Source organism: Lathyrus oleraceus, chromosome 4 (assembly GCF_024323335.1).
Source record: "Lathyrus oleraceus cultivar Zhongwan6 chromosome 4, CAAS_Psat_ZW6_1.0, whole genome shotgun sequence".
In the NCBI taxonomy this organism is placed as follows: Eukaryota; Viridiplantae; Streptophyta; class Magnoliopsida; order Fabales; family Fabaceae; genus Lathyrus; species Lathyrus oleraceus.
The window spans coordinates 427,101,591-427,129,568 of record NC_066582.1 but is presented as its reverse complement, the minus strand read 5'-3'; the positions used below and the strand labels follow the sequence as shown (position 1 = coordinate 427,129,568).

Genomic DNA, 27,978 nt, shown 5'->3' with positions numbered 1-27,978 from the left:
TATGCTTTTGATCCTGAAAAATCAAGCAAACATTAGCAACTAGACCACTAGGCCAAGCCTAGGGTCCAAAGGCAATAAAAATCCCTAAACAGCAAGGCATTCATAAACCAATCTCAAATTAAAGTCAAACAAGAGCAAACACCATTGGTCTCATGTTTATATCATTCATTATGCTCATGCTATGCACAAAATAAGGCAAACTAGTTCAAATGAGGCACCAAGCATACAAACAGAACTATTGCATTCAAATTCACATTAAAACAATTCCAAAAATTCTCAAATAAATTACACTTAAACAGGGGATATTCAAGGTCTACCATGTCAAATTTGAGCTCATTTGGGCAAATGGAACCATGTCAATGAAAATCAACAAAAACAGACACAATTTCAGGCTCCAAACCACAACATCAACACATGCTTCCACTTCAAAAATTCATAACTTAATGAAAACAACAAAGAAATGGATGAGACCAAAACAGGGAGGTCCTAACATGTGTCTACTACAAGCATATAAAATTTCATGATCATACAGTACCATATGAGCATTTCTCAATCATTCTACCAACCTATGTCACATGAGCTTGCAAATATGACCAACAGAAATAAAAAATCTCAATCAAATTGAAAATGCAATGAAAAATTCCACAAAAATTCATACAGCATATCAACATGTTAATCAAACATCATGCAAAGTTTCACATTAATTCAGCAAGCATAAGTCAATCAAATAAATTCAACAAGTTGACATCAAGAGGTGTGACACAAATTGTCACACCTAAGTTCTAAAATTCATATCTCAATGGCCAGGTATCAAAAATGCATGAAATTTACATATAAATGAACATCAACCAGTCAACATTCATCACAAAAATTGGCAAGAATTTATTTTACAATATGTGCATTCCATGATCAAATTGGCAAAGCATAGCAAAAATGGACACATGTGAGAAAACCCTAAGCCAAACAACATTTTTACCAAGCACAACTTTGACCAATAGGTCAAAAAAATTCTACAGTCAATGACAAAGTCAACATAAAAATCCTCACATTTTTCTGAATTTTCTCCTATTTTTTATGATTTTTTAAAGGTGTTAAAATATTTTTTAGAATTAAATAAAACTAATTAAAATACATAATGGCAATCTCGTAATTAAAACTGGCGCGGGAGGGAAACACCGGATTCAAATTTTCAAATGCATTTCTGGATCAAACTCAAGTTCATCATCATCTTCATCACAAATATTTCCAGAAATTTCCAGAATCGAAGAACATCAAAACTCAATGGAAATTGGCAAGCTTATAACCGTTTTAACCGTATGATCACGTAGAACACGAATATGCACTTATTACATCCTAAAAGTTCCTAAATCAACCGAATCGAAGAGATTAGGGTTTTGGATCAAAAGTTCAAACCTAGATTTCATGCGCTACAGTCAATCATTTGCAAATCTGAAACTATCATGATGCTCTACGTAGCAAGTTCTACAACACGCACATAATCATTGAACGAATCATGACGAACGAATTTCGAAGGTACCTAGAAATGGCAGAAGCGTGTGTGTGTTCTTCGCACTCGATTCCTTCAAACAGGTGCACTAGAGACTTCAAGAAGTTGAATGACGAGCTTGAGATCAATTGCCATGGACTTTCGTGCATGAAAACCTCAATTCACCATTGATGATGTTGATATGAACAGTCATGAACCAGCGCTTGATTGATGATAAAGAGCAAAACAGATCAAGCATGTGATGATACAAGATGAATGCAAAAAGAATTTCAAGGTTTGGTTGAAGAATGATGAAGTTTGGTGAAATTGAAGCTTTGATGTTCTTGAGAGAAGTTGAGAGAATGTGAGAGGTTTTGATCTGGTTTTTGATGAAATGAAATTCTGTTATGATTAACAAGTGTTTATGATTATATATGGTAGCTTAATCATCCACTAATCATGTTAATTAGCCAAATGCAATTGTAAGTGAAATGGCTAATTTTGCAAATGAGGGCAAAAGTGTAATTTCCATATACAGCTCATTGCCACCTGTTAACAGCTCATGCAACCTCCAAATACCATATGTGAACCATTGCAACTTGTTTCAACTTCATTGGTTGTGTATTTCTCAAATTCACATGTGTATGGCAAAACGTCCAATTTTAACCATTGCATTTTTCAAGCCAATTTCCAAACCATAAGGCCTATACATGAAATGATGCTTCCAACACACTCCAAATACCATTTATGAGGTGTAGCAAAAAGTCCCATTCAAAAATTCCAATTATTTTGAGAGTTGGACCATTTTGCCCCTGATCCAATTCAGCTGTCCAGTTGAAAAGTGACTTTTTGCCTTGGCCACTTTTGGACAAATCCAATGATGCACCCTCAAAGTACATGTCAAATGGAGTTTGTGCATATAAAGAACTTGCAATTTGGACAAAGTATGTGGAAATTATGGCCTCCTGATTACGGGTCATTTCTGAAATTCACTGAGCCATAATTTTCAAACCATACATTGGATTTTCAAGTTCTTGGACTTTTTGGAAAGGTGAGAACAAGATCTACAACTTTCATGTTGAACAAATTTTCATTTGAAGCTTCCTTGGACACGTGGCTTTGAGGCCCAAAACTTTCCATTTTTGGAAACTTCAGTTACAGGCCACTTTCTATTTTTGGCAGTTTTTGTCCTGACTTGATTTTCTTCCTTTTTAAGCTTTGAGATGTCATTTAACACTTGTTCCAACATGAATGAAGTGTATCCAACTCATTTCCACCTCCAAATCCATCAGATCATGTACAGTTGACCACAGTTGACTTTTCATCTGATAGATGAATTTAGCAATGCACAGATCAAATTGAGCCCCAATCTTCAACTGAAATGGCTCAAGGGTGAAACCCTAGCCTCAATTAGCACAATATAAACACAAAATGAACCCCATAACCATCAGAAACCTCATCTCCTGATCCAGCCCTGACTGGCCCAATACAACTGATTAGGGTTGACCAGTGGTCAAAACCCTAATCTCAAGGAATCTGCTTCAATCTCTTGCATCTTCTGATGATAACCAACCATGATGATGATGATATATCACTTCAATCAAGATGAAGACCAGCATCCATTGAGAATCATAAAACCCTAATTCACAGCCCAATCCTCAGATGGCCATGATCAGTCACTAAACCCTAGGCTTGTACCTTGACTTCCTCATCTTCTGATCAAGACTTGGGAAGATGGCTTGCACAATGTAACCACATGTTATGCAATATGAAATGCCTAATGCCCTAAAATGATATGTATAATGATAATGCTAGTCCCAAGAGAGGAGGGCAAATTTTGAGGTGTTACAATTCGCTTCTCGCCTACGGAAGTATAATTTAGATTTAGGGTCTTAATTTCCCAATAACCTTTGTGTTCTAACTCTACAGGGAGATGACATAATTTACCATAAACTAATTTAAAGGGTGTGGTCCCTATTGGGGTCTTGTAGGCTGTCTTATATGCCCACGGAGCTTCATTTAGTTTAGATGACCAGTCTTTTCTAGATATCGCGACAGTCTATTCTAGAATTTGTTTCATCTCTCTATTCGAAACTTCGACTTGCCCACTGTTTTTCGGGTGATAAGGTGTTGCTACACGGTGTCAGACTCCATACTTCAGAAGAAGTTTTCCAAAGATATTTGATATGAAATGGGAGCCACCGTCACTAATTACTAGTTTTGGAACACCGAATCTAGGAAAGATTACGTTCTTGAACAGCTTAATCACTACTCGTGTGTCATTTGTCGGAGAAGCTACAGCCTCGCTCCATTTTGAAACGTAATCGACAGCTACGAGTATGTACTTATTACCAAAAGAAGACGGGAATGGTCCCATGAAGTCAATCCCCCACACATTAAAGACTTCCACTTCTAAGATGCCTGTTTGTGGCATTTCATTGTGTCTTAAAACATTACCAGTGCGTTGACACCGGTCGCAATTTATAACCATATTATGGACATCTTTCCATAGAGTAGGCCAAAAGAGGCCAGATTGTAAGATCTTAGTGTAGCACCTCAAATTTGCACCTATCATTGTACATACATTTTCATATTAGGTCATAGCATATCATGGTCCATTGCATAGCATTGCATTGCCTCTTTTGCCTCAGGTGCAAGCCAATCAAGAAATTAGGTCAAACTGATCAGGAGATCAGTCAACCAAGCAAGCAAGCACAATTCTCAAGGAGCCAAGACCCTAGGGTTTGTCCAACAAGTTCACATGACTTGGAGGTCCATTTGAAGTGTTCAAGTCAAGGGTTGAAGGCTCAGAGGTCATCAGTTCATACACAGACAGTCAAAAACCCTAGAAAGTCAAAGACAGTCAACAGTCAGTCAAAGCAGTAGATGGTGGCCATTCTTGTGGAATTTGGGCACCATGCTCATTAATCAAGATTTCATATGTCTTGGGACATCATTTGAAGTCAAGTTCTCAAGGAATTAGGGTTCAGAAGTCATCAGTCAATGCACAATCAGTCAGAAACCCTAAAAGTCAACTGTTGGTCAACTGTCCATTTAATCAGTGATTTGATGATGGAAATTTGGTTTGAGAGAGCTCATTCATGTCCAAATAGTCTTAATATATCATGTCAAACACCATCATGGAAGAATTTGAAGCCAGATCAGAAATTTCCAAAAATGGAAACTGGACCTGTAACTGAAACTTACCAAAGATGGAAAGTCTTGATCCTCAAACTTACATCATGATACAAGCTTCAAATGAATTTTTGCCCAACATGAAAGTTGAAGATCTTGTTCTCCCATTTCCAAAAAGTCCAAGAACTCTCAATTCCCATGTGTGGTTGGCAAGTTATGATCGAATCGATTTCAGAAAATCTTGAACTTCAAAAGGCCATATCTCTCAAACCGTTTGGCTAATTTTGGTGGGGTTTTTTCCTACAAGTCACATTTGATCCCCTCTTTCCAAAAATATAAATTTCATGAGCCAAAACATTGCCAATAAAAATGGCATTTTTGAACCTAGCATATGTGAAATTCAAGTTTGACCAAGAGTTGACTTTTTGATATAATCATTTTTTTACCATTTGGCCATTGGAATATGTTCAGAAATGTCATTTAAGGTATGTTTGCAAGCTCATTTCATGCAGTACACATGGCCAAGCTTAACTTGCTTGGAATTTGGCCAAAGGTACATTTTCACCCATGCTACTCCATGCTTCCATAAGCCATGCCTTGTACTATGAAAAACAGAAAATTAGAAGGTCATTCTCTGTCATTGTGAACACAAGTTGCAGCCTAAAACCAACAGAAAAAGGCCATGTCCTAGTTGCTTGAAAGTGGGCAAAAGTACACTTTCATCCATACTTCCATGGACCTTGCTTTGTACCAAAACCTAGCAGACCTTATGCATGATTTTTCTGTCATTTTGAACAAAAAATTGCAGCCACAAGCCATCACATTGCAGACAGAAATCACTCATCCTAAAAAACTTCATTCACCTTGCTTTTGCAAAAAGGCTGTCCAAAACTCCAAAGTTACAAGGCTTTGCCTTACCACAAAAGCAACAAGACAGCAGAGTATTCCATCCTTTTCTGTCATGGACAAACCCTGCTAGCAACCATACACAGCAAGATCAAACACTCATTCTCTCAAGCTTCATTTTACACTTTTGAAAAATCTGCCAAAAAGAAACTCAAAGAATCACAAGCAAGATCCAACAGAAAATCTTAACCTCATTTTCTGCCATGGAAAACAGCTACAGCCAACATAACACAGCAAGAAAACCTTGGTTCATCTCATTCTAAAAAACTTTCATTTGGCATCTTTTCCAAAACCCTGTCCAAACTTCAAAAGGGACCAAGCCTTGCCTTGCCCTAAACACTATCCAAACAACATTTTGAACCAGTAGCAGTCACCATTTCACAGCAAAAAGCCTTGGTGCTCTCATGCTCAAAAATCACACTCTTAGCATTTTTCCAAAACAGTCAAAGAATCTCCAAAGAACAAAACTTGGCCTTGCATAAAACATCATCAAAACAACATTATGGACCTGTTGCAACCACTTTCCTCCACCTGTAAGCTCCTTCTCCACTGCTGCATTAACAGCCATTCAGCCATGACAGTCCAAGGTTGAAGCCAAACCAAGCGTCCACAAGCCAAAGGACCTTCATCATTCATCATTTGGGACCTTAAGGAACAACTGTTTCAAGCATTAAACACCAAACAACTTCTGTTCCACGACTGCACTTCATTGTTGGTAAGAAATCAATGTTCTCATTTCTTAAAGCCATGCCATGATTTATGTAGATCTTGTTTCACTGATTCTAATGAGCCTTGAATCCATAAAAATGGTCAAGTAATGGATGAATAATGTTGAGCTGAAGTTTCATGGTCAATTTGTTTTTTTGCTCATTTCTCTTATGTTAGTTCAAATTGTTGAAAATGAATGATAGAATATTGATGAGGGTGTTTGGCTGGTTTGAATGTTGTTCCCAATTTGCATTTCTGGAAAAAATCGTGTTTGAAGATGATGAATGAGCACTGTATGCAAAACCCTAATTACCAAATGCATTTCCCAGATTTTTTGGTTCTCTTTCACGTGCATGGCATAGTTTAATCTCAACAGCCAATCAGATTATTTCTTTTCCCAGGCCAAAACGCAGTGTTTTAATAAGTGGGTAGGTTATTTACAAAAATGCCACAGCGTGCCCTAATTAGACCATCAATCCATGTTGTTTTGCATTTTAATTCACCAATCTTGTAAAATCCATAACTTGTTCATTTTTGATCCAAAAATCATGGGGTTTTTTGCATTGTCTTCATCATGACCTCTAGTATTTTATCATTATTTTTCCAGAATTTTTGGATGAGTGGCTTTTAAGTGGTGCTAGGGTTTTGTTCATGTATGCATATTTTGTACACTTTGCCAAAACATTTGTGAAATGGTGATACTTTATCCAATGGCTCCCAAATTGTTTGTGCTTAAACTAGACACACTCATGGTGATTTTGGTGTAAAGTTTGTGAATTTATCATTTGTGGTTTGAGAGTTATGATTTTTTGAATTAGGGTGTGACAATTTGTGTCACACCATTGATGTCCAACTTCATGATTTTCATTACCATGCTTCTTGACCTCCAATTGATCTGATTTTTTTGCATGAACCTACTCTTGTATGTCTAGTTTACATGTGAATTTTCTTGGAATTATTTGTGGCATTTCCTAATTGTTTGAGATTTTCTCCTCTGTTGACCAAAATGTTGACCTTCTTTTGACACTTGTTCCCATTTCATTTGTGAAATTCTCATACTTTATTAGATGGACTTGAAATTTTACATGAGATAACTAGACATCCTCATCTTTGCCATGGTTTTAGTCCCATTCATTTATCATACACCATTCTTGATTTATGATTTTCCTAAGTTGATGCATGTTTGGTTGACTTCTTTGAGCATGTTCAAAATTGCTTTGACTTTCTGATTTTCATTGACTGCCTTCCACTTGTCCAAATGAGATGAAATTTGACATGCTTACCATGTTGTGGATTGTGATTGACCATGATTTATTTGGTGATTTTTGGAAATGTTTAAGATTGCTTTTGAGTTAAGTCTTGCTGTTGACTTCTATGAGCCTCTAAATGCCATGTTTTGACCTAAACTGTTCATGAAATGATGATAGTGATTGATATGAATGTGAACCCAATTGGTTGTGTTTCTTAATGGTTTGAACATGATTTTGGATGCTTGCCCTTTGCTGTTTTGACTTTTTTCATTCTCTTTTGACCCTAGGCTTGCCCTAGTGGTCCTGTTACTCACTTTTGAGCTTGTGTTTTCAGGTTGACCAACAAATGACCAATGAGACCAATTCTTTTGGATTGAGCTTGCTTAAATATCATTGTCTAACTTATTTGTTTTGTAGGTGGCTTGGCTCACATGCCTTGAGCCTTGTGCCTTGCACATTCACTTGCTTGTGTTGACTGGTTGACATCTGTTTCATTTTGATTTAACTTTGACTTATATACTAACTGTGCTTGACTGATTTCAGGTACTTTAGTTGCTTAGTTCTTTGAACTTGCTTTGCTTTGCTTGTATAAGCAATTTGCATTGAGGTATGCTTCTAATCTTCATGTAGTCTGGAAGACCTGGCCTGTTACTTGGCCAGGCAACTGTCTGAAGTCCTCCTTAAGAGGCAATGTTTGTGACTGTTTACATTTTGTCCTTGCATAGAGTCAAAGACCTCCTAAGTGAAGAGGCAATTGGCAGAACCCAAGGGATATGCAATCTATCCCCTGCTATTCGGTGTGTCATCTGCTTTGCTCACACCACTGTGTTGATGCATTGCAGATACAAACCCAAGATCTTGTACAACTGTACATTTGAGTTAGTTTTAAATGTGTAGAAGGGTTCCCACTTTCTGAACCCACACATTCTTGTCTTAAGCTCTCCCAGGCCAGGGATAAGAGCTGTGAAGTCTTATCTTCACTCACCTTTCATCTGCTTCACCTTAGTCTCTCAATGGCAAGGTTAAGAGCAACATTTACCCAGTTCCAGAGGTTTGTTTGTTGAGGTTGATATGACCCCTTGACTAAAACCTAACCCTTGTTTGAGCCACTTGCTTGTGTATAGTGTGTGCTATCTGTGCATGTATGTTTGTTTGACTTGTGTCCTGTGCAAGTTAGGTTTGTTTAGACTTGCTTCCTGTGCAAGTTAGGTTTTGCTTGGCTTGCTTCCTGTGCAAGTTAAGTGTGTGTGTGGCTTGCTTCCTGTGCAAATCATGTTTAGGAAAGGCTGGCTCCCTGTGCCAGTTAGCTAGAAACCTTAACTTAGGGATGATTTGCATGATAACATCTAGGCTCGAGTCGTAGTCTCCCTAGTTGTGTCTCCCTCTGTTATCTGGTTAGGCTAGTCCTGTATCCCTCTGTAGGGGAACTACATCGCCCTGATCTTCATACCAGATGAAGTATGTAGGCAGGAGATTGAGCTGATCTCTCCGGGCGCCTTTTTCTTTTCTTTTGTGTGTGCTTAACAGTTATAGGCTCGAGTCCCCGACTCCCTATCAACTTGTTGTGTTGTTGTGGGCTTGGAAGCCGATGTAAGTCCATCGAGTGGCATTTGGGTTCCAATGTGTGTGTGTTTAGGTTCGGATGTCAATGTAAGTCCAGTGATTGGCATTTGGGCTCCACGTTTGCCTCTTTGCGTGTGTTTAGGTTCGGATGCTGACATAAGTCCAGTGATTGGCAGTCGGGCTCCACGTTTGCCTGTGTCTTGTTTTGTTTATGTGCGTGTCAGCCGAGCTACGAATGCTCTGATTCTTCTCTCGTCCGAGAAGATACGTATGCATAGGATGCGACATCCTAGCGAGCATGTTTTGTTTCCCCAGTCCGAACTACTTCGACTCTGATGTCTATGCCTGATAGACTAAGTAGGCCCAGGATGCGACATCCTGCCGAGTCAGTTTCAGTCAGTTTCTTTTGTCTCTTTCAGCCAGTGTGTGTGTGAGTTTGAGCAGTGTTTAGCAACCAATATTCCTTCCTTTTGTGCGTGGATCCCGTAGAGTACTACGGATGCGTAGGGGTGCTAATACCTTCCCTTCGCATAACCGACTCCCGAACCCATTCTCTTTGGTCGCGAGACCATGTTCTTTCCCAGGTTTACTTCGAGCGTTTCCTTTCCCTCTTTTGGGATAAATAACGCACGGTGGCGGCTCTGTTGTTCTTGTTTTCCCGCCGGTTTTTCGCGTGATGCGACACTTAGCACAAGTTTTTGAAGTGCTTGCGTGCCCACCATAGGGAGAGGAATGGTAATGAGAGATTATATAATCTATTTCATCCTCAGGAACACATCGACGGAAAATACCGTCGGCACCTCTCTTGAAAAGAAGAGGTTCATCCCAGTAGTACTGTTCTAGTTCATGAAATAATTTCTTCTTTTGTTGGTATGATAGGTCCGGTGGAAGTGCTCCAACAGCTAGGTAGTTGACAAAGTCAACATACCATGGCAGAGTTATATTCGTATGAATTTCTTCCACGGATTCTTCTATTTCGGTATCATTTAAGGTTAGCACAGACACGTCACTTTCCATTTGGGCTATAAGTCGTTCGTAAGGGAAATCATCATTGATTGGAACTTGTTCAAGCTTATTCCCTTCGATTCGTGATAAGTGGTCTGCTACTACGTTCTCAGTACCTTTCTTATCTTTTATTTCTAAGTCAAATTCTTGTAAGAGTAGAATCCATCTTAAGAGTCTTGGTTTGGCATCCTTCTTACTTAGCAAGTATCTAATAGCAGCGTGATCAGTATAGATAATGATTTTCGCTCCTACTAAGTAAGAACGGAATTTGTCTAAAGCGAACACAACAGCTAGAAGTTCCTTTTCAATGGTGGCGTAGTTCATTTGGGCAGGATCTAAGGTTCTACTTAAGTAGTAGATCGCATGAAGTTTTTTATCCTTCCTTTGTCCTAGCACTGCGCCTACGACATAGTCACTCGCATCACACATGATTTCGAATGGTAATCTCCAGTCAGGTGGTTACATGATAGGTGCGATGATTAAATATGTTTTTAATTGTTCAAACGCTGTTAAACATTTCTCATCAAAGATAAAGTTAGTGTCTTTCATTAATTAACCAGTCAATGGTTTGGTAATTTTTTAGAAATCTTTGATAAAGTGTCAGTAGAAACTGGTGTGTCCTAAGAAGCTTCGTATTTCTCGTACGGTTTTTGGAGGTTGAAGATTTTCTATAATTTCGATTTTAGCTTTGTCTACTTCAATTCCTTTATCAGATACTAAGTGTCCTAGCACGATTCCTTGTTGGACCATGAAATGGTATTTCTCCCAATTCAATACGAGATTCACCTTTACGCATCTTTCAAGTACCATTTCAAGGTTTGATAGACATCCTTCAAAGCTCTGCCCACAAACAGAAAAATCATCCATAAAGACTTCCATAATGTCGTCTATAAAGTCAGTGAAGATTGACATCATGCATCTTTGGAATATTGCGGGAGCATTGCATAGTCCAAATGGCATTCATCGATAAGCAAATGTACCATAAGGGCATGTGAAGGTTGTTTTCTCTTGGTCGTCAGGATGGATAGGAATTTGAAAGAATCCTGAATAACCGTCTAGATAGCAAAAGTGGGAATGCTTAGCCAATCATTCAAGCATTTTATCAATGAAATGCAGAGGAAAATGATCCTTTCGAGTGGCTTTGTTGAGTTTCCTATAGTCGATGCACATTCTACTTCCGGTCACAACTCTTTGTGCTATAGATTCGCCCTTCTCATTCTTAACAACTGTAACACCCCATTTCTTGGGTACTACATGAACGGGGCTAACCCATTGACTATCACAAATCGGATATATGATTCCTGCATCTAATAACTTCTTTACTTCATCCTTGACTACAGTACTTAAGATTGGGTTGTTCCTTCTCTGGTGTTCTCTAGAGGTTTTACAATCTTCCTCTAACATAATGACATGCATACAGATAGAAGGACTTATTCCTTTTAGATTAGCAATGTTGTAGCCTAACGCAGTTGGATATTTTCTTAAGACATCTAGTAACTTTTTAGTTTCAATTTGTCCTAAGTCTGCGTTGACTATTACTGGTCTTTTGAGTTCAGTGTCTAGGAATTCGTATCTTAGGTTCTTGGGTAGTGTTTTTAATTTTAAGTCTGGTTTTTTCAAGCATGGCATGTGATTGGGTGTAAGTGCTAAGCATTCGCTTAGACTGTCATTTTGGTATGGTTCACACCAATTATCATCTTCAAAGATTGGAGGGATTTGGATTTTCATTATATTAAAATATGTGGTTTCTTGCATCTCCGTCTCTCTTACGCACTCGTCTATGACATCAAGTAGATAACAAGTATCGTCTATAGTTGGCACTTGTAAGAATTGTGTCAAGATGAATTCGACTTTTTCTTCTCCAACTTTGAATGTTAACTTGTCTCTTTTCACGACTATTATGGCTCTGACGGTAGCTAAGAATGGCCTTCCTAATATAATAGGTGTAGTGGCATCTTCTTTGATGTCCATGATTATGAAGTCGGTAGGAATGTAGAATTGTCCTACACGTACTGGAACATTCTCTAGTATACCAATAGGATATTTGATTGAGCGGTCAGCTAGTTGAACAGACATCTCGGTTGGTCTTAGTTCTCCCATGTTGAGCCTTTTACAGATGTATAAGGGCATTACACTAATGTTAGCTCCTAAGTCACATAGAGCTTTGTCTATGACGAACTTTCCAATGACACAGGGTATGGAGAAACTACCTGGGTCTTTCAGTTTGGGAGGCATGTTATTTTGGATTATTGTACTACACTCAGCAGTAAGTGTAAATGTTTCGTTATCCTTGATCTTTTTCTTATTGGATAGGATCTCTTTAAGAAACTTGGCATATGAGGGCATTTGTGTGATAGCTTTTGTAAAGGGTATTGTGATATTCAGTTGCTTCAGAAGTTTAACAAATTTCTTAAATTGCCCTGCAGTTTTAGAATTTGTGAATCTTTGAGGATACGGAATGGGTGGTTTATAAGGTGGTGGAGGCACATAATGTTTTTATTTCTCTTCGGACTCTTGGGTATTATCTTCCTTCTCCTTCGATTCACTTACCTTCTCAGTTGTTGTTTTGTCAAGTTTTTGGTGCATGGCAGGATTTTGAAGTCTTGGATCTACGGGTCCATCTAGTTCTTTTCCACTTCTCAATATAACGGCATTTGCATGTCCTTTTGGATTAGGTTGTGGTTGTCCAGGAAATATGTCAGCAGGAGCAGTAGTAGATGCTTGTTGTTGAGCCACTTGTGAAATCTATGTTTCAAGCATTTTGTTGTGGGTGGCTAAAGCGTCTACTTTGTTTGCTAATTGCTTAAGTTGCTCACTAGTGTGTATGTTTTGGTTCAAGAAGTACTTGTTTGTTTGAGCTTGGGTATCTATGAAACTTTCCATCATTAATTCAAGGTTGGACTTCCTAGAAATGTTAGGAGCATTAGTAGCTGGCTTTTGATATCCAGGTGGAACAGCAGGTGCTTGGCCAGGTGCATACAAGGCGTTGTTGTTCTTGTATGAAAAGTTAGGATGATTTTTCCAACCTGGGTTGTAGGTATTCGAATAAGGGTTTCCTTGAGCATAATTCACTTGATTAGTGGAGACTCCTACTAATATCTGACATTATGGTGCAGTGTGTCTAGGAACTCCATATAACTCGTAGTTTGGAGTTGCGGCAACCACGGTGGCTACGGGTGTTACGGTCAAGTTATCTAACTTTTGAGCAAGGGCATCTACCTTAGCATAGACATGGTCAAGGCTACTGATTTCGTACATTCCATCTTTTGTTTGGGACTTTTCTACTGGAGTTCTTTCACCTCCCCATTGGCAATGGTTTTGGGCCATGTTTTCAATGAGTTGATAGGCTTCGTTGTATGGCTTGTCCAAAAGGGCACCGCCAGTGGCAGCATCTACTGTCAATCTTGTGTTGTACAGAAGCCCATTGTAAAATGTGTGAATGATCATCCAATCTTCGAGACCGTGATGTGGACACATCCTCATCATGTCTTTGTATCTCTCCCATGCATCGTAGAGAGATTCTGCATCTTTTTGTCGAAATATGTTGATTTGAGCTCTCAGCATAGCAGTTTTGCTCAGGTAAAAATATCGGGATAAGAAAACGTTCTTCAGTTCTTCCCATGTAGTGACTGAGTTGGATGGCAAGGATTGTAACCAAGCCCAAGCTCTGTCTCTTAGAGAGAAAGGAAAAATACGTAGTCTTTTCGCATCTTGAGATACACCATTCGCCTTCACAGTGTCTGCGTACTGCACAAACTTGGTCAAATATTCATTAGGATCGTCCGTAGGATTCCCAGCAAATTTATGTTGTTTGACAGCTGATAACAATGAGGGTTTCAGCTCAAAATCGTTTTGATCGATAACAGGGGCAGCAATGCTGTTGTGAGGTTCTTGTTGGGGAGGGGTAGCGTAGAACTTAAGAGGACGATTTTGTGGTCCCACTGCAACCATGGTTGGTTCTTCAACTGGTACAATAGTATGAATGATGATAGCGGGAATATTGTACCTTCGTTGGTACTCTAGTATTCTGCGTCTTAAATATAAGAAACACTCTAATTTTGCGATTGGTGGTACTAAGTTTTCGCATTGTGAGTGAGTACATCGCATACAATCGAGAAATAAGGGAAAGGAAATTAGTTTTTGCCTTAGTCTATACTGCACAACGAAAGAATCGCACTATTTGACTAAATCAGTCTCCCGCAACGACGCCAAAAACTTGATCTGAGTCGTGACTGTATATAAAATATAGTCTATCAGATACTTGACTGCAAGTGCACAATCTAGTCGTTTAGTTTTAAATGATATCGAACCCACAAGGACCGATGGTCAAACTAATGCTATCGATGTTACTATGTTTAGCTAAGGCGATGATTTTTAGAGGTTCGGTTTAACAAAAATTAAATCTAAAGAAAATTAAGTTTTTAAGAAAATATTAATGAAGGGATATCAGTATGCAACGCATTAATTGTCAGGGATTCGATAAGTCACTGGTGTATATTTTAATTACCAAATACCTTTCAGTAGAAAATACTCAATTAAAAGGCTTTATCTCATACTCTCGTGATTGTTGACTCGGACTATACTTTTAAGTCAGAATGTACGCTCTCGCTGTCCCATTTGAAGTTAAAAATACTTTTTGAAAATAAATAAGTTCTAATTGCTTTTAAAGTGCTCTCGCTGTTTTTAAAATCAACGCCTAGTTTTTACTATCCAGTTCGACCCTCACGCTCTCGCGATTGTCGGTTCTAACCCTAGTTAATTTCCCACTCTCGTGGCAAAACCGTATTAAATAGCTTCTCACTCTCGTGACAAAGTTAATTAAATTCAAATTAAAAACCACAGCCAGAAAGATTATTTGAGAAAAGAAGTTTACACTGATTATTATTAAATCCCGTCTAATTAAATTGTTTACATACCGATATCGGTAGTTTAGCTGGACATGTTAAATAATGCAAACACGGACGAACAGAAACAATTTAACAATAAAGCAAACATGATTATTTAATAATAAAGCAATAATAATAATTGAATAAAAAACCTAGAACTTTGATTAATTGAATAGGCTGAATCTTGAAGTACTTGAGCAGTCCTCCACGGGTTGGTAGGATTCTGCTTCTTCGAAACAAATGCTTAAACTAAACTAACTAAGTTGCAGTAGTTCCCCGATGTAGGAAACTACTACTTTTGGCTAAGTGAAAAACGGAAAGGAAAGGGAAAAATCAAAGCTCTGAATGGAAAGGTAAACAAATTGCAGTAAAACAAAATAATACTTGTTGAAGAAAAATAACGTGAAAATAAAATTGCAGGAGCGGAAAGAAAAAAAATAGAGAGATAGGACGAGAGAGCTTTTGAAGTTTCCAACTTAAATTCTTTTATAATCCCTCTTGGTCTTCATGCTTGAGAAAAGTAAGGAGGACTTAGTTGAGTGAGGGATTCACGGGAAGGTGGTTTAAGGAGCGAAGACTGGGTTGAGTTGAGGGCGACGTGGACCACTTCTGTTTGAAACCCATTACGCTGATTTTGCATACGTGACGGTCGTGATGGACTTGTGGCGTTCGTCACACTTAAGGGTAGCGTGACAATCGTGATGATGTGTGGCGGTCGTCATATTCACAAAGTTCATATTATCTGATTTTTGAGTTGTTTCTCTTTTGTTTCTTCTTCTTTTCCTTCCTTTTCTATACTTTGCTCATTTATGCATGGGAATTGAAATACCTGCAAAAATAACTTGAACACTTGCGGAATAATCGGAATATAAATGAAAACGGTACGATTTTTGAATGTAAATCAAGGCAAATATACGATACATTTTTGCGTTATCACTTGTGTGCTTTGTGTGATCTTATTTATGGTTGTTGCATCATGCACTCATTACATTCATAAGAATTTTTCCAAATTTTCAAGGAACTTAAAGACTCTCTTTGCAAACATATATTTTAATCATGGATATTGGAAGTAGAAACACTCATAAATACAGTTTCAGATGTCCCGATCACGTGGAATTAAGGAAGATAACATATTTTGTGGATGATCATACGGGTTTCAAAGACCGTTTTGGAAGATTTTTATTTGTTCTATCTATTGATGTTGAGGATGGTCTTCTTTGTACTTTGGTTCAGTTCTATGATCCCGTTTATCGGTGCTTCACTTTCCCTGATTATCAATTGTTGCCTACCATGGAGGAGTATGCTTATATTTTGGGTATACCAGTTTCTAATAGAGTTCCTTTTAGTGGGGTGGAAGGAATTATTGAATCTCGAGTCATTGCTGAATCCATACACCTAAGGAAGTCTAACATAGATGGTAACCTCATTGTCAAAGGAGGTATCAGAGGGTTGACTTCGAAATTTTTGATTGAGAAAGTTATCTCTCTTGATAATGCTAATAGCATGGTAGGCTTTGAAACTATTCTTGCCATACTCATCTATGGTTTGGTCTTATTTCCCAACATTGACAATTTTGTTGATGTTAATGCAATGAGGATCTTCTTGATTAGGAGTCCAATTCCAACTTTGCTCGGCGACACTTATTTCTCCATTCATCATAGGACTTCTAAAGGAGGTGGAACTATTGTCTGTTGTGTGCCTTTACTGTACAAGTGGTTTATTTCACACTTACCGCAATCTCATATCTTCAAAGAAAACAAGGGTTGTCTAAGGTGGTCTCAAAGACTTATGTCTCTCACCAATGATGACGTAGCTTGGTATTCTTCTATTTACGATGATGTTGAGATTATTGATAGTTGTGGGGAGTTCTATAATGTGCCTCTTCTTGGTACACAAGGAGGATCAACTACAATTTGGCTTTGCTAGATGTCAACTTGGGTTCGCTATGAAGCAACAAGTATTTTTCTTAGGAGCTTTTATTGTACCACTGTAAAGTGTTTAACACAGACTGTGCTCTGACACCAACTGAAAGTGAGAAAAATACACAAGAATGGGGGTTGAATTGTGTATGTTAATTCTTTTTAATTTTTGATCAACTAACTTCAGAATCTGATTATAGAGTTAATAGCAGCAGAATGAAAAATATTCAAAAGCAAGAAACAAAGCAACACACAGAGTTATCGTGGTTCCTCTCCTAAACTAAGAGTAGTCAAGTCCCCTTGCCCAACAAGATATTTTCACTATAATCAAACTGATTATATTTTGCTCAAGTAAACTAGCAAGAGACTTCAAATGCTCAATCACACTAGAAAGAGACTTATGCTCAAGCAATCCAGCAAGATACTTCTGCTCAAGCACACAGGTAAGAGGCTTTCATTGCTCAAGCAAACTAGAAAGAGACTTCCACTACTCAAGCCAACTAGAAAGATACTTCCTCTACTTTAAACAAATACTTTAGTAGAAAATATAACAACTATACTCATAAGTATAAAAGTGATACACAAACCACAAAGATTCTTAACACTTAAGATTTTTAAGATATACAAAGATAAGAAACTTTAAGAGTTTGTGCAATAAACATATAAATAATTTAGCTCAAAGTTATTCTTCTTAGATTGTTTGTGAGTGGTTCTTCCTTCAAATCTTCAACTCCATTTTATAGAGGCAGAAAAAGAGTCGTTAGAAAGTATATTGCACTAGTGTTCTTTGCTAAGACGCATTTCCAAGAGAGACATTGAAAGACAAATCTGATTAAGATATTCATCCAATGTGTAATGACTTTGTCCAATATGCCTTTCTCATACTAGGTATCAACCAAGATGTTGGGGCAGACATAAGAGATCACATCAACTTTTCTTGAGCCTTACACTAAGAAATTCTAGTTGACTTTTATCACAAGTCTGGAGTTTGACAAGATTGGTCTGCTATGGAGATAGAGTACAGACCAGAAGCCGAGCACTTTTAGCCGAGGTCTTAAGAGTCGGAGCTGTCACCAAAAGTAGAGATACCACTTTCAGATTCTAATCCTTTAGAAGCTAAGATACCACACTTAGCGTCATCAGATTCTAATCCTTTAGAATTTGAGTCTTTTAGTTTCTCTACATAAGTTTACATCAAGGTCAATTCTGAGTTGAATTTTAAGCTTGTGATTCTGCATACTTAAACATATATTAGTATACCCAATTGTTCTTAAATTATTTTCTTACCATCAACACCCAAGGGATATGAACAATTTTGTTCCAACACTTTACCCCCTTCCTCTTCGTGTCTTTGGTTGCACTATTTTGTTCATGACCTTAGTCCTGGTAAAGACAAACTTTCTGCCAAAGATATCAAACGTATTTTTCTAGGCTACTCACGTCTACAAAAAGGATATCATTGCCTTTGTCTCAAACTTCAACCATACATTGTTTCCTCAAATGTCACATTCTTTGAAACTTCTCCATTCTTCTTTGTTGTCATATCACCTGATGAGAATTACAATTCAAATAATCGAGATATTCCTCTATCATCCCCACACCCAATGCAGCCCCTTCACCTCCTCCATTACAGGCCTATCAGCGACGGGCACATCGTTCATCGGAGGTAAGAGCTGATATTAATCCACCAACACCATCCCCTCTTCCTCTAGTTACGTCACATGAACTTGACCTTCCAATAGCATTACAAAAATTATTTGGTCTCATCATCCTAATCCTAAATATGCTTGTATTTTAAATTATGACAATCTATCTACTTCCTATGTTTCTTTTGTTTCTGCTTTAGAATCTGTGTTTATTCCTAAGTCTAGAGGTGAAGCTATGGGTGATCCCAATTTGCGGTAGGTGATGGTGGAATAAATGAATGCATTACATTCAAATAACACTTGGGGAATTGTTACTTTACCTTCGTCCAAAACTACAGTGGACTATTGATGTGTTTATATAGTAAAAGTTTGACCAAATGGTCAGATTGATCATTTTAAAGCCCGTTTGATAGCCAAAGGATACACACATATATTTGTTCCTGATTATGGCGACATTTTTTTCTAGTGGCCAAGATAAGTTTGATCCGTCTCTTTCTTGCTATGGTTTCTATTCATCATTTACATTGTCAAATCAAACCTTTAGCCTGGCCCAGCTATATTGTTTTCTATCAATACGAGGAAAGAGTAGCACTTGCACAGAAGAATTCTTGAAAAATCGCTGAGTTTCCACATCATGACTCGCCATAATACCATCCTGAATTTAAAGCAGATTTTTTAGATAATTAAAACAAAAAGGAAATTCATAACCCTATACTAATTAAACTTGAAATAAACTAAACTTCGTAGATCATTCTGGAAAGCGTACCACAACAAACAATCAAAAAACCATTTAGAGAAAATACTAGATGAAAGAATTCACTATAAAGAGGCAAAAGGTCCCTAATCCAACTGTAAACAACTTTGATTTGTAGAAAGCTCGGATTTATATAGGGCGATCATCAACCATTTTAGTAGAGAAAATACAAATTATTCTTAGTATAAGGTATTCAGCTAGTACATAAACAACCAACAACCAAGCCTTATCCCACTAAGTGGAGTCGGCTACATGAATCAACTTTTGCCATGACGTTTGATTCAGGACCATGTTTCTATCCAAAGCGTTAATCTCGAGAATCTTTCTTAATAACTTCTCTTATAGTCTTTTTATGTCTTTCTTTTTCTCTAATTGTTTGATTTTTATCCATCTAATCTACTCTCCTTACCAGAGAACCTACAGGTCTTCTCTCTACATGCGTAAACCATCTAAGTCTATTTCCCACTTTTCGTAATATACATTTACTATCATCATCTACCTAATTTCTTAACAATGGTAATTAAGTGTCACAATGAACAAAGTTCCAAAATAGATAGAATGGCACAATGATGATAACATCATGAAACAAAGGCACAATAACAGGTGACATATAATAATTTGCATTGCTTACTGTACCAAAACCAAGAATGGTTCTTGATGTAAGGTCATCCCAAACAAGGATAAGCACTCTTACTCCTTCTTGAGACTTGGACTTAAAAAGATCACAAAGAGTGAAATCCAACCCATGAGAATGACCGTCGTCCCTTAGCAACCTAAATTTGTGCCACACTGACAAACCCATAATGTAAACCAAATGTTTCGCTTGAATTATCGCATTAAAGATGTCAACCCAACACTTTTCATGAGCATATTGCATTCCATGATCAAGCATGACATTAGGGAGGCATCCATCCGGAGCATGAACGTCTTGATATAGAGTCACGGTTCCGCCTTTCCTCAAACAAAAATAAGTTCCCGGCACACCAATATAGTCAGGCCACTCTCCAAATCCTTGATGATAAATGGTTAGCTTCTCTACTGGAATGAACTGAATGGAAACACTCAACACAACACCTTGCTTACAAGGCTTCCCGTTGCTAGTAAGGATAAGGTAAGTGCCTAGTACTTTTTCACCTGAGTATATTTGCTCCATCGGGATCGCCACAATACCAATAAGTTGCGAGTCAACCATACCACTATCCTTAACAACAAAATGCACTTCGGCATCATTATGTGCAACAGGAATATAAAAGTGTTGCTCCCATACAAGAATTTCTCTATTGCTGATCATAAAAGTCCTACCAACTATAGCATTTGACAAAAGAACTAACACGTAAGGACCACTAGTAATCTTCCTACTTGTTTTTCCTTCAATCATATTGCTCACATTACAAGGAAGTTTATCAAATATATCACCTACAGTTTTATGAAACATGTACATACAAGGAACATTCTTAGCTCCATGAATACATATATCTAAATTACCATGCAGGAGGAAAATTTTATCCTATACTGAAAAACTCTTCAAACTCTGGCTATTCAGTGAGTCATCAGATGAAGCATAATAAGCTGAAAGTTCAAAAAGTTGCTTAAACGCATTTGTTGTCTGGCTTCAAATAGGGTGATTCATGCATGAATCGTTTTACGATTGTTAAACATAGTGCTAAATTCTTTAGTTTAATTGTCGTTTGTTTTCATTTTTAAAATGTCGCTTAAATCATCGGTTTTTTACAGATGCCTTGCAATTTTTGAGTTAAAAATTCAATTTAACTTCAAAAACCGCTTAAGCGCATAAACTTTTATTGACCGTCCTCATATAGGGTGATTCCTACGTGAATCACTTTATAATTGCTTAACATAGCGTTAAATTCTTTTAGTTCAAATTTTTTAATTTTATTTTGGGTCCCTTGGCTTTCTTTTGGGGCTTCTTACCTCGAGATTTCTGTTATTTACAGTTGTTTATTAAGCTTTGCATTATTAATTGTTGTATTGTATCCTTATTTGATAAACTATACCCCCATTCCCATTATGTAATAAGTTTACCGCTTTATTTTATTGTTATTGTGTTAATTGATTGATAAATCAAAGATTAAAATCAACACTTATGATAAACTAACTTCAGAATCTGATCACAGAGTTAATAGCAATGGAATGAATAATATTCAAAAGCAAGAAACAAAGCAACACACAGAGTTATCATGGTTCCTCTCCTAAATTGAGAGTAGTTCAGTCCCTTTGTCCAATAAGAGATTCTCACTATAATTAAACTGATTACATTTTTCTCAAGCAAACTAACAAGATACTTCAACTGCTCAATCACACTATAAAGAGACTTTTGCTCAGGCAATCCAGCAAGAGACTTATGCTCAAGCACACAGGCAAGAGTTTGTCACTGCTCAAGTAAACTAGCAAGAGACTTCCACTACTCAAGCCAACTAGTAAGAGACTTCCCCTACTTTAAACAAATAGTTTAGTAGAAAAGATAACAACTATACTCAGAAGTATATAAGTTTTACAACAACCACAAAGATTCTTAACACTTAAGATTTCTAAGATATACAAAGATAATAAATCTTAATAGCTTGTGGAATAAACATATAAATACTTTAGCTCAAAGTTATTATTCTTAGATTGTTCATGAGTGGTTAACCTTCCTTCAAATCTTTAACTCCTTTTTATATAGGCAGTAAAAAAAGTCGTTGGAAAGTATCTTGCACGGGGGTTCTTTGCTGAGACGCATTTCCAAGAGAGAAATTGGAAGAAAAATCTTATTAAGATCTTCATCCAATGTGTAATGACTTAGTCCAATGCGTCTTGCTCATACTAGATATCAACCAAGATGTTAGGGAAAACTTAAGAGATCACATCAACTTTTCTTGAGCCTTGTACTAAAAAATTATAGTTGACTTTTTCCATAAGTCTAGTGTTTGACAAGATTGGCCTGCTATGGAGATAGAGTACGGATTAGAAGTTGAGCACCTTTAATTGAGGTCTCTAGAGTCTGAGTTGTTACGAAAAGCAGAGATATCACATTCAGATTTTGATCCTTTAGAAGTTGAGATACCACACTCAGAGTCATCAGATTCTGATCCTTTCTAAGTTTGTTAGCTTCTCTACATAAGCTTTCATCATGGTCAATTCGGAGTTGAGTTTTAAGCTTGTGATCTACATACTTGAACATATGTTAGTATACCCAATTATTCTTAAAGTATTTTGTTACTATCAAAACCTAACGGATATGAACAATTTTGTTCCAACACTCTGCCTGTTTCCTCTTTGTGTCTTTGGTTGCACATGTTTTGTTCTTGACCTTATTCCAGATAAAGACTGACTTTATACCAAAGCTCTCAAATGTAATTTTTTAGGCTACTCACGTCTACAAAAAGGATATCAGCGTTTTTGTCCCAAACTTCAACGATACATTGTTTCCTCAAATGTCACATTCTTTGAAACTTGTACATTCTTCTTTGTCGTAGTGTCACCTAATGAGAATTGCAGTTCAAATATTCGAGATATTCCTTCTGTCATCCCCACACCCATTTCAGCCCCTACACCTTCATTGCAGGTCTACCAGCGACTGGAACATCGTTCGTCAGAGGTAAGAGATGGAATTGATCCACCAACATCATCTCCTGCTCCAACTGCTCCTCTAGTTACGTCACATGAACTTGACCTTCCAATAGCATTACAAAAAGATATTTGGTCTCATCATCTTAATCCTAAATATGCATGTGTTTTAAATTATGACTGTCTATCTACTTCCTATATTTATTTTGTTTCTGCTTTGGATTATGTGTATATTCCTAAGTCTACACGTGAAGCTATGACTGATCCCAATTGGAGGCAAGTGATGGTGGAAGAAATGATTGCATTACATTCAAATAACACTTGAGACATTGTTACTTTACCTTCATACAAAACTATAGTGGGAAGTCGATGGGTTTATACAGTAAAAGTTGGACCAAATGGTCAGATTGATCGTTTTAAAGTTTGTTTGATAGCCAAAGGATACACACGGATATTTGGTCTTGATTATGGCGACATTTTTCTCCAATGGCCAAGATAAGTTTAGTACGCCTCTTTTTTGTTATGGTTGTTATTCATCATTGGTTGTTTCATCAGTTGGATATTAAAAGTGTCTTTTTACACAGATAAATAGAGAAAGAGGTTTATTAGGATCAACGTCTAGGTTTTTTTGTTCCTGGAAATTCTAGACTTGTTTGTCAACTTCGTCATTCTCTTTATGGGCTGAAATAATCTCCACGTGTGTGGTTTGGTCGCTTCCGCTCTGTCTTTATACAATTTGGTATGACTAGATATGAAGCAAATCACTATGTTTGCTTCCTTCATTCTCCCACCTATCTACGCATTTTTCTTGTGGTCTATGTTGATGACATTTATTATCACTAGAGACGATACATAGGGTATCCAGCATCTAAAAACTCATATTTTCAAATTTTTCCAGCAAATATTTGTACCACTCAAATACTTATGCATTGAAGTTGTTAAATTCTTATCCGACATTGCAATCAATCAACGCAAGTATACCTTATACATTCTCAATGAAACGGGTACGCTTGATTGTTGTCCTATTAATACTCATATGTACCCCAACGTCAAGCTTCCTCCGGGTCAATCATTGAAAGACCTGGAAAGATATCGACGACTTGTGGGTAGACTCAACTATTTTACAATCACCAGACCGGATATTACATTTGCGGTGAACATTGTGAGCTAGTTTCTGAACACTCCTTGTGATAGTAATTGGGATGCAATCATTCGAATTCTTAGATATATAAAAAATGCACTAGGAAAAGGACTATGATATGAAGATAAGGGAGATACTAAAATCATTTGTTATTCAAATGCACATTGGGTCAGATCATCGTCGGATAGGAGATCCATATTCGGGTATTATGTTTTGATTGGAGATAATATGATCTCATGGAGAAGCAAGAAACAAAATACCAGTTGCACTATCTAGTGTTGAAGCTTAATATCATGTTATGGCAAATGCCTCAAAATAGTTTGCATGGCTTAAAAATTTACTCTTATAACTTAGATTGGGAGATCTTTAGAACATAAAACTCATATGCGATAATCAAGCAACACTCCACATTGCATCTAACCTGTTTTCCGTGAACGGACCAAGTACATAGAAATAATTTGTCGTTATGTAAAGGACAAGATACTTTCGAGAGAAATCACCATAGATTTTATCATATCTGAAGATCAATTGACTGATATGTTTACAAATTTTCTTAGGAATTTTCAAGTGAATACATTTGTAACAAACTTTTCGCATATGACATATATGTCTCATATGACATATATGATATACCTTGAGGAGGAGTGTTAGGAATATTTGTGTATAAAGAATATTTATATATAGAAAACTTCACATCGACTATAACATATAATTAACTATAAATCTCTTTATATATAATACAATCTCAATAATATTTTTAAATATAGAGTTTATTCAAATATCTCTGCGTCTCTTATTCTTCAAATAGTCCTAAATTTTATTTCATTTTATTTCCACTTTCAAATAGAATATTCAGAACTTTTCATAGGCAGTATATATGCACATCAAGGAACATTTCATATCAACTTTTCACTAGCTTGTATCTTTCATCGTATTCTAATAATAACCATCAATGAGAATGTAAAAAAAACTTATCAAATGGTTACACTCTCTGGAATGGCAATACAAAAGATCCTATTATATTTCCTCCAACATCAGGGAAAAGATCCTATTATATTTCCTCCAACATCAGGGAACTCTTCATCACCAGGAAGAGATCTAATCTTACCCTTTCTGTTGACTTCTACTGGGTACTTTAGTAAATGTCCTCTCATATCTGTCACATATTTTGATGAAAATTGTTTCCAATTCATCTCAGACATTGTTCTAACTCTTCTCGCACAGTCCAGGCTCTCCGGTTGTAAGAAATATTCTTCGATTGTACCCGTATGTTCACCCCAAAGTGACATTTTGTATCCATGTACCTACACAGTTATGATAGAAAAATGTAGAAATAAATAATAATATACATTGAAAAACACCATGTATTGTAACTATTCTAGTGTCTATTATTTTCCTTAATATCAAGACAAAATGTTATATATTAGTAGTCCTTTCACAGGATTCAAAAGCTAAATTCAGATGCCATCACTGAAACTTAAATTTGGCATGTAAACAATGTATTATGAAGCAAATATGAGAAGCCAGTAAGTTATAAAATAAATACCTGTCCCCGTGGATAAGACTGTTTTTTCGCCCATGTATATTGAGGTTGGTAAGCTCCCATTGCAATCTCAGTGTCCCTTGTTCCTTCCATAGAGCGCTGATTAATGTTTGCTGACCCCAATATCACATATTCATCATCAACAATCATGGCTTTTGAATGAACATTAATCATGAACCGTCGGTTAAATAGACTATTTTCCTGGTCAAACAACACCAGCATAAAATACAATTGCATTAAAATAACTCAAAATTCAAAACACTTTTCATACTCATTAGCAGCTTATTTCAGGAAGGGGAACATAGAATTCATACTTGTGGAGTATTTGGTGGGGGAGGAATTCCAGACCCAATAACGTTCTCGTGCATATCTACTGCTTCTCGATTTCCAAGACAGAAAAAGTTCAAATAGTCTTGTGGAGAAAACACTGCTTCGAGCCCAACTTCAACCAAAGTATTGTAAATTGTCTTGTACATCATTTCCATTGTTTTATGCTGCAAAAGTCCAGGGGGAAGAAAAGCAAGGCAAGAATTAAGCACTGATATTAGTCTCTATAACTTTCGTATTGTGAGTTGAAGCATACCTGCCAAAATAAAATCCGTTGAGTGGCAGCACCTGTTGGATCACCCTCTGGCCACATTGGAATAATTATGTATACTGCAAACCTCTCGTTTGCCTTTATTTTTTCAGCAATCTTAAGGGCAATCTCCATCGGAATTAAATTATTTGCACCTGCAAAAACATGAAGGTCTTATAAAACGCTGTTGTCCAAACTCTTTAGAATAGCAATAAATGAAAATCTTTTAAGGCTAAAGACAATGCAACATCTGTTTAGAAAAAAGTCCCTTACCAAGGTCTTTATATTCGCTCCAATTGTATGAATAACCAATGAAATATTGACTCTCTATATAAATGTAATGCTGCGCGGCACGAATGGCCTTTACATATGCTGTATGTATGCTCATGTCAATCAGCACATTCTTCCCGCATACTAGATTCTGTAAAAACAATTATGTTTAACACTTCTCCGTCACACATATGGTGGCTTAAATATGGCGAACTGAAATCAAGCAAGAAAATGAAAACTTCCATTTCACCTTTTCCAATGCATCTTTTGGCTCCTTTGGAAATCCCATGACAGAGGTTGAATCAATGGAACGAAATATCTGCATCCATGGTATGCACAATTAATAGTTTCCTTTAAGTAGTGAAAATAATAAAATAAATTATTTATAAAAAATCAAAATATATTCAGTACTAACTAATTGACAAAACACCTGAGTATGCCAAGTTTCAGGATTATCATCACCAACACTAGGAGTATCAGACACGTGAATTATATTTGAAACTCTTTCTATCTTGAGCAATGCATCATCATACAATCGCTTTTTCCCTGTAAGTTTCACAGCTCTTAACCAGCACTCCTCAAAGTTGGTCAGAATATCGTAAGCTGCTGGACCATCAATTTTACAATGCAAGTCATGCCATGGTTCCCTTGGAAGGCCACCAGTACTACCCTGTCATTAAGTAGTCTACAAGATTTAAAACGTTTGATTCTTAAGGTAAAATAGGATGACTAATTTCATATATTCAAAGGCCGACTAGATCGCAACAACATACTATATAATAGCGATGATCATGTAACCATATCGGGGTAGTAGAGTTAAGATATTACCGTGAAAGTAGGGTTGTGATAGTCATCCAGCAGTGTCTGCAGTGATCTAAAGAGGGGATGGTGGGGAGTATCATATCGGCATCCACAATTACAGTATTCTGATGATGTGTAAATCTTGGTGCAACATCCTGATAGTCGAAAGAAATTTAATGTAGAACGCTCGAAACCGAACTAATATGTACAAACATACCGAGGTAGCAAAACTGAACTTTATCATAAATGTTAACATTTGTGATATTATGAAGGAAAAGAAGAACATCATATAGAATCTAATAAAAAGAGTAATCAAAGAATGAAGTAAAACAAATTGTTTCAATTATAGTCAGTATGTCATTGTCAAACCAAACCTTTAGCCCGGCCCAGCTATATCGTTTTCCATCAATACGAGGAAAAAGTAGCACTTGCACAGAAGAATTCTTGAAAAATCGCCGAGTTTCCACATCATGAGTCGCCATAATACCATCCTGAATTTAAAGCAGATTTTTTAGATAATTAAAACAAAAAGGAAATTCATAACCCTATACTAATTAAACTTGAAATAAACTAAACTTCATATATCATTCCGGAAAGCGTACCACATCAAACAATCAAAAAACCATTTAGAGAAGGGAAATAACAAGTCAATATGAGAGATAATAAGCAGAGAATACTAGATGAAAGAATTCACTACCAAGAGGCAAAAAGTCCCTAACCCAACTGTAAACAACTTTGATTTGTAGAAAGCTCGGATTTATATCATCAACCATTTTAGTAGAAGGTATTCAGCTAGTACAACATCAACCAAGCCTTATCCC

General features: G+C 36.9%; 1 protein-coding gene and 1 non-coding gene across 2 annotated transcripts; one reads left to right on the top strand and one right to left on the bottom strand.

The window, feature by feature from the left end:
- Positions 1-13,510: 13,510 nt before the first annotated feature.
- Positions 13,511-13,617, top strand: LOC127077029 (small nucleolar RNA R71). Its single transcript, XR_007787017.1, has one exon. It is a non-coding gene; the product is annotated as a small nucleolar RNA R71 (small nucleolar RNA).
- Positions 13,618-19,036: 5,419 nt separating this feature from the next.
- LOC127137812 (phospholipase D beta 1) lies at positions 19,037-20,693 on the bottom strand. Its single transcript, XM_051064235.1, has 3 exons — positions 19,890-20,693; positions 19,668-19,757; positions 19,037-19,159 (listed from the first exon to the last, which is right to left on the bottom strand). The coding sequence occupies exons 1-3, from the start codon at positions 20,691-20,693 to the stop codon at positions 19,037-19,039; spliced, it is 1,017 nt and encodes a 338-aa protein (XP_050920192.1).
- Between the last annotated feature and the right edge of the window lie 7,285 nt (positions 20,694-27,978).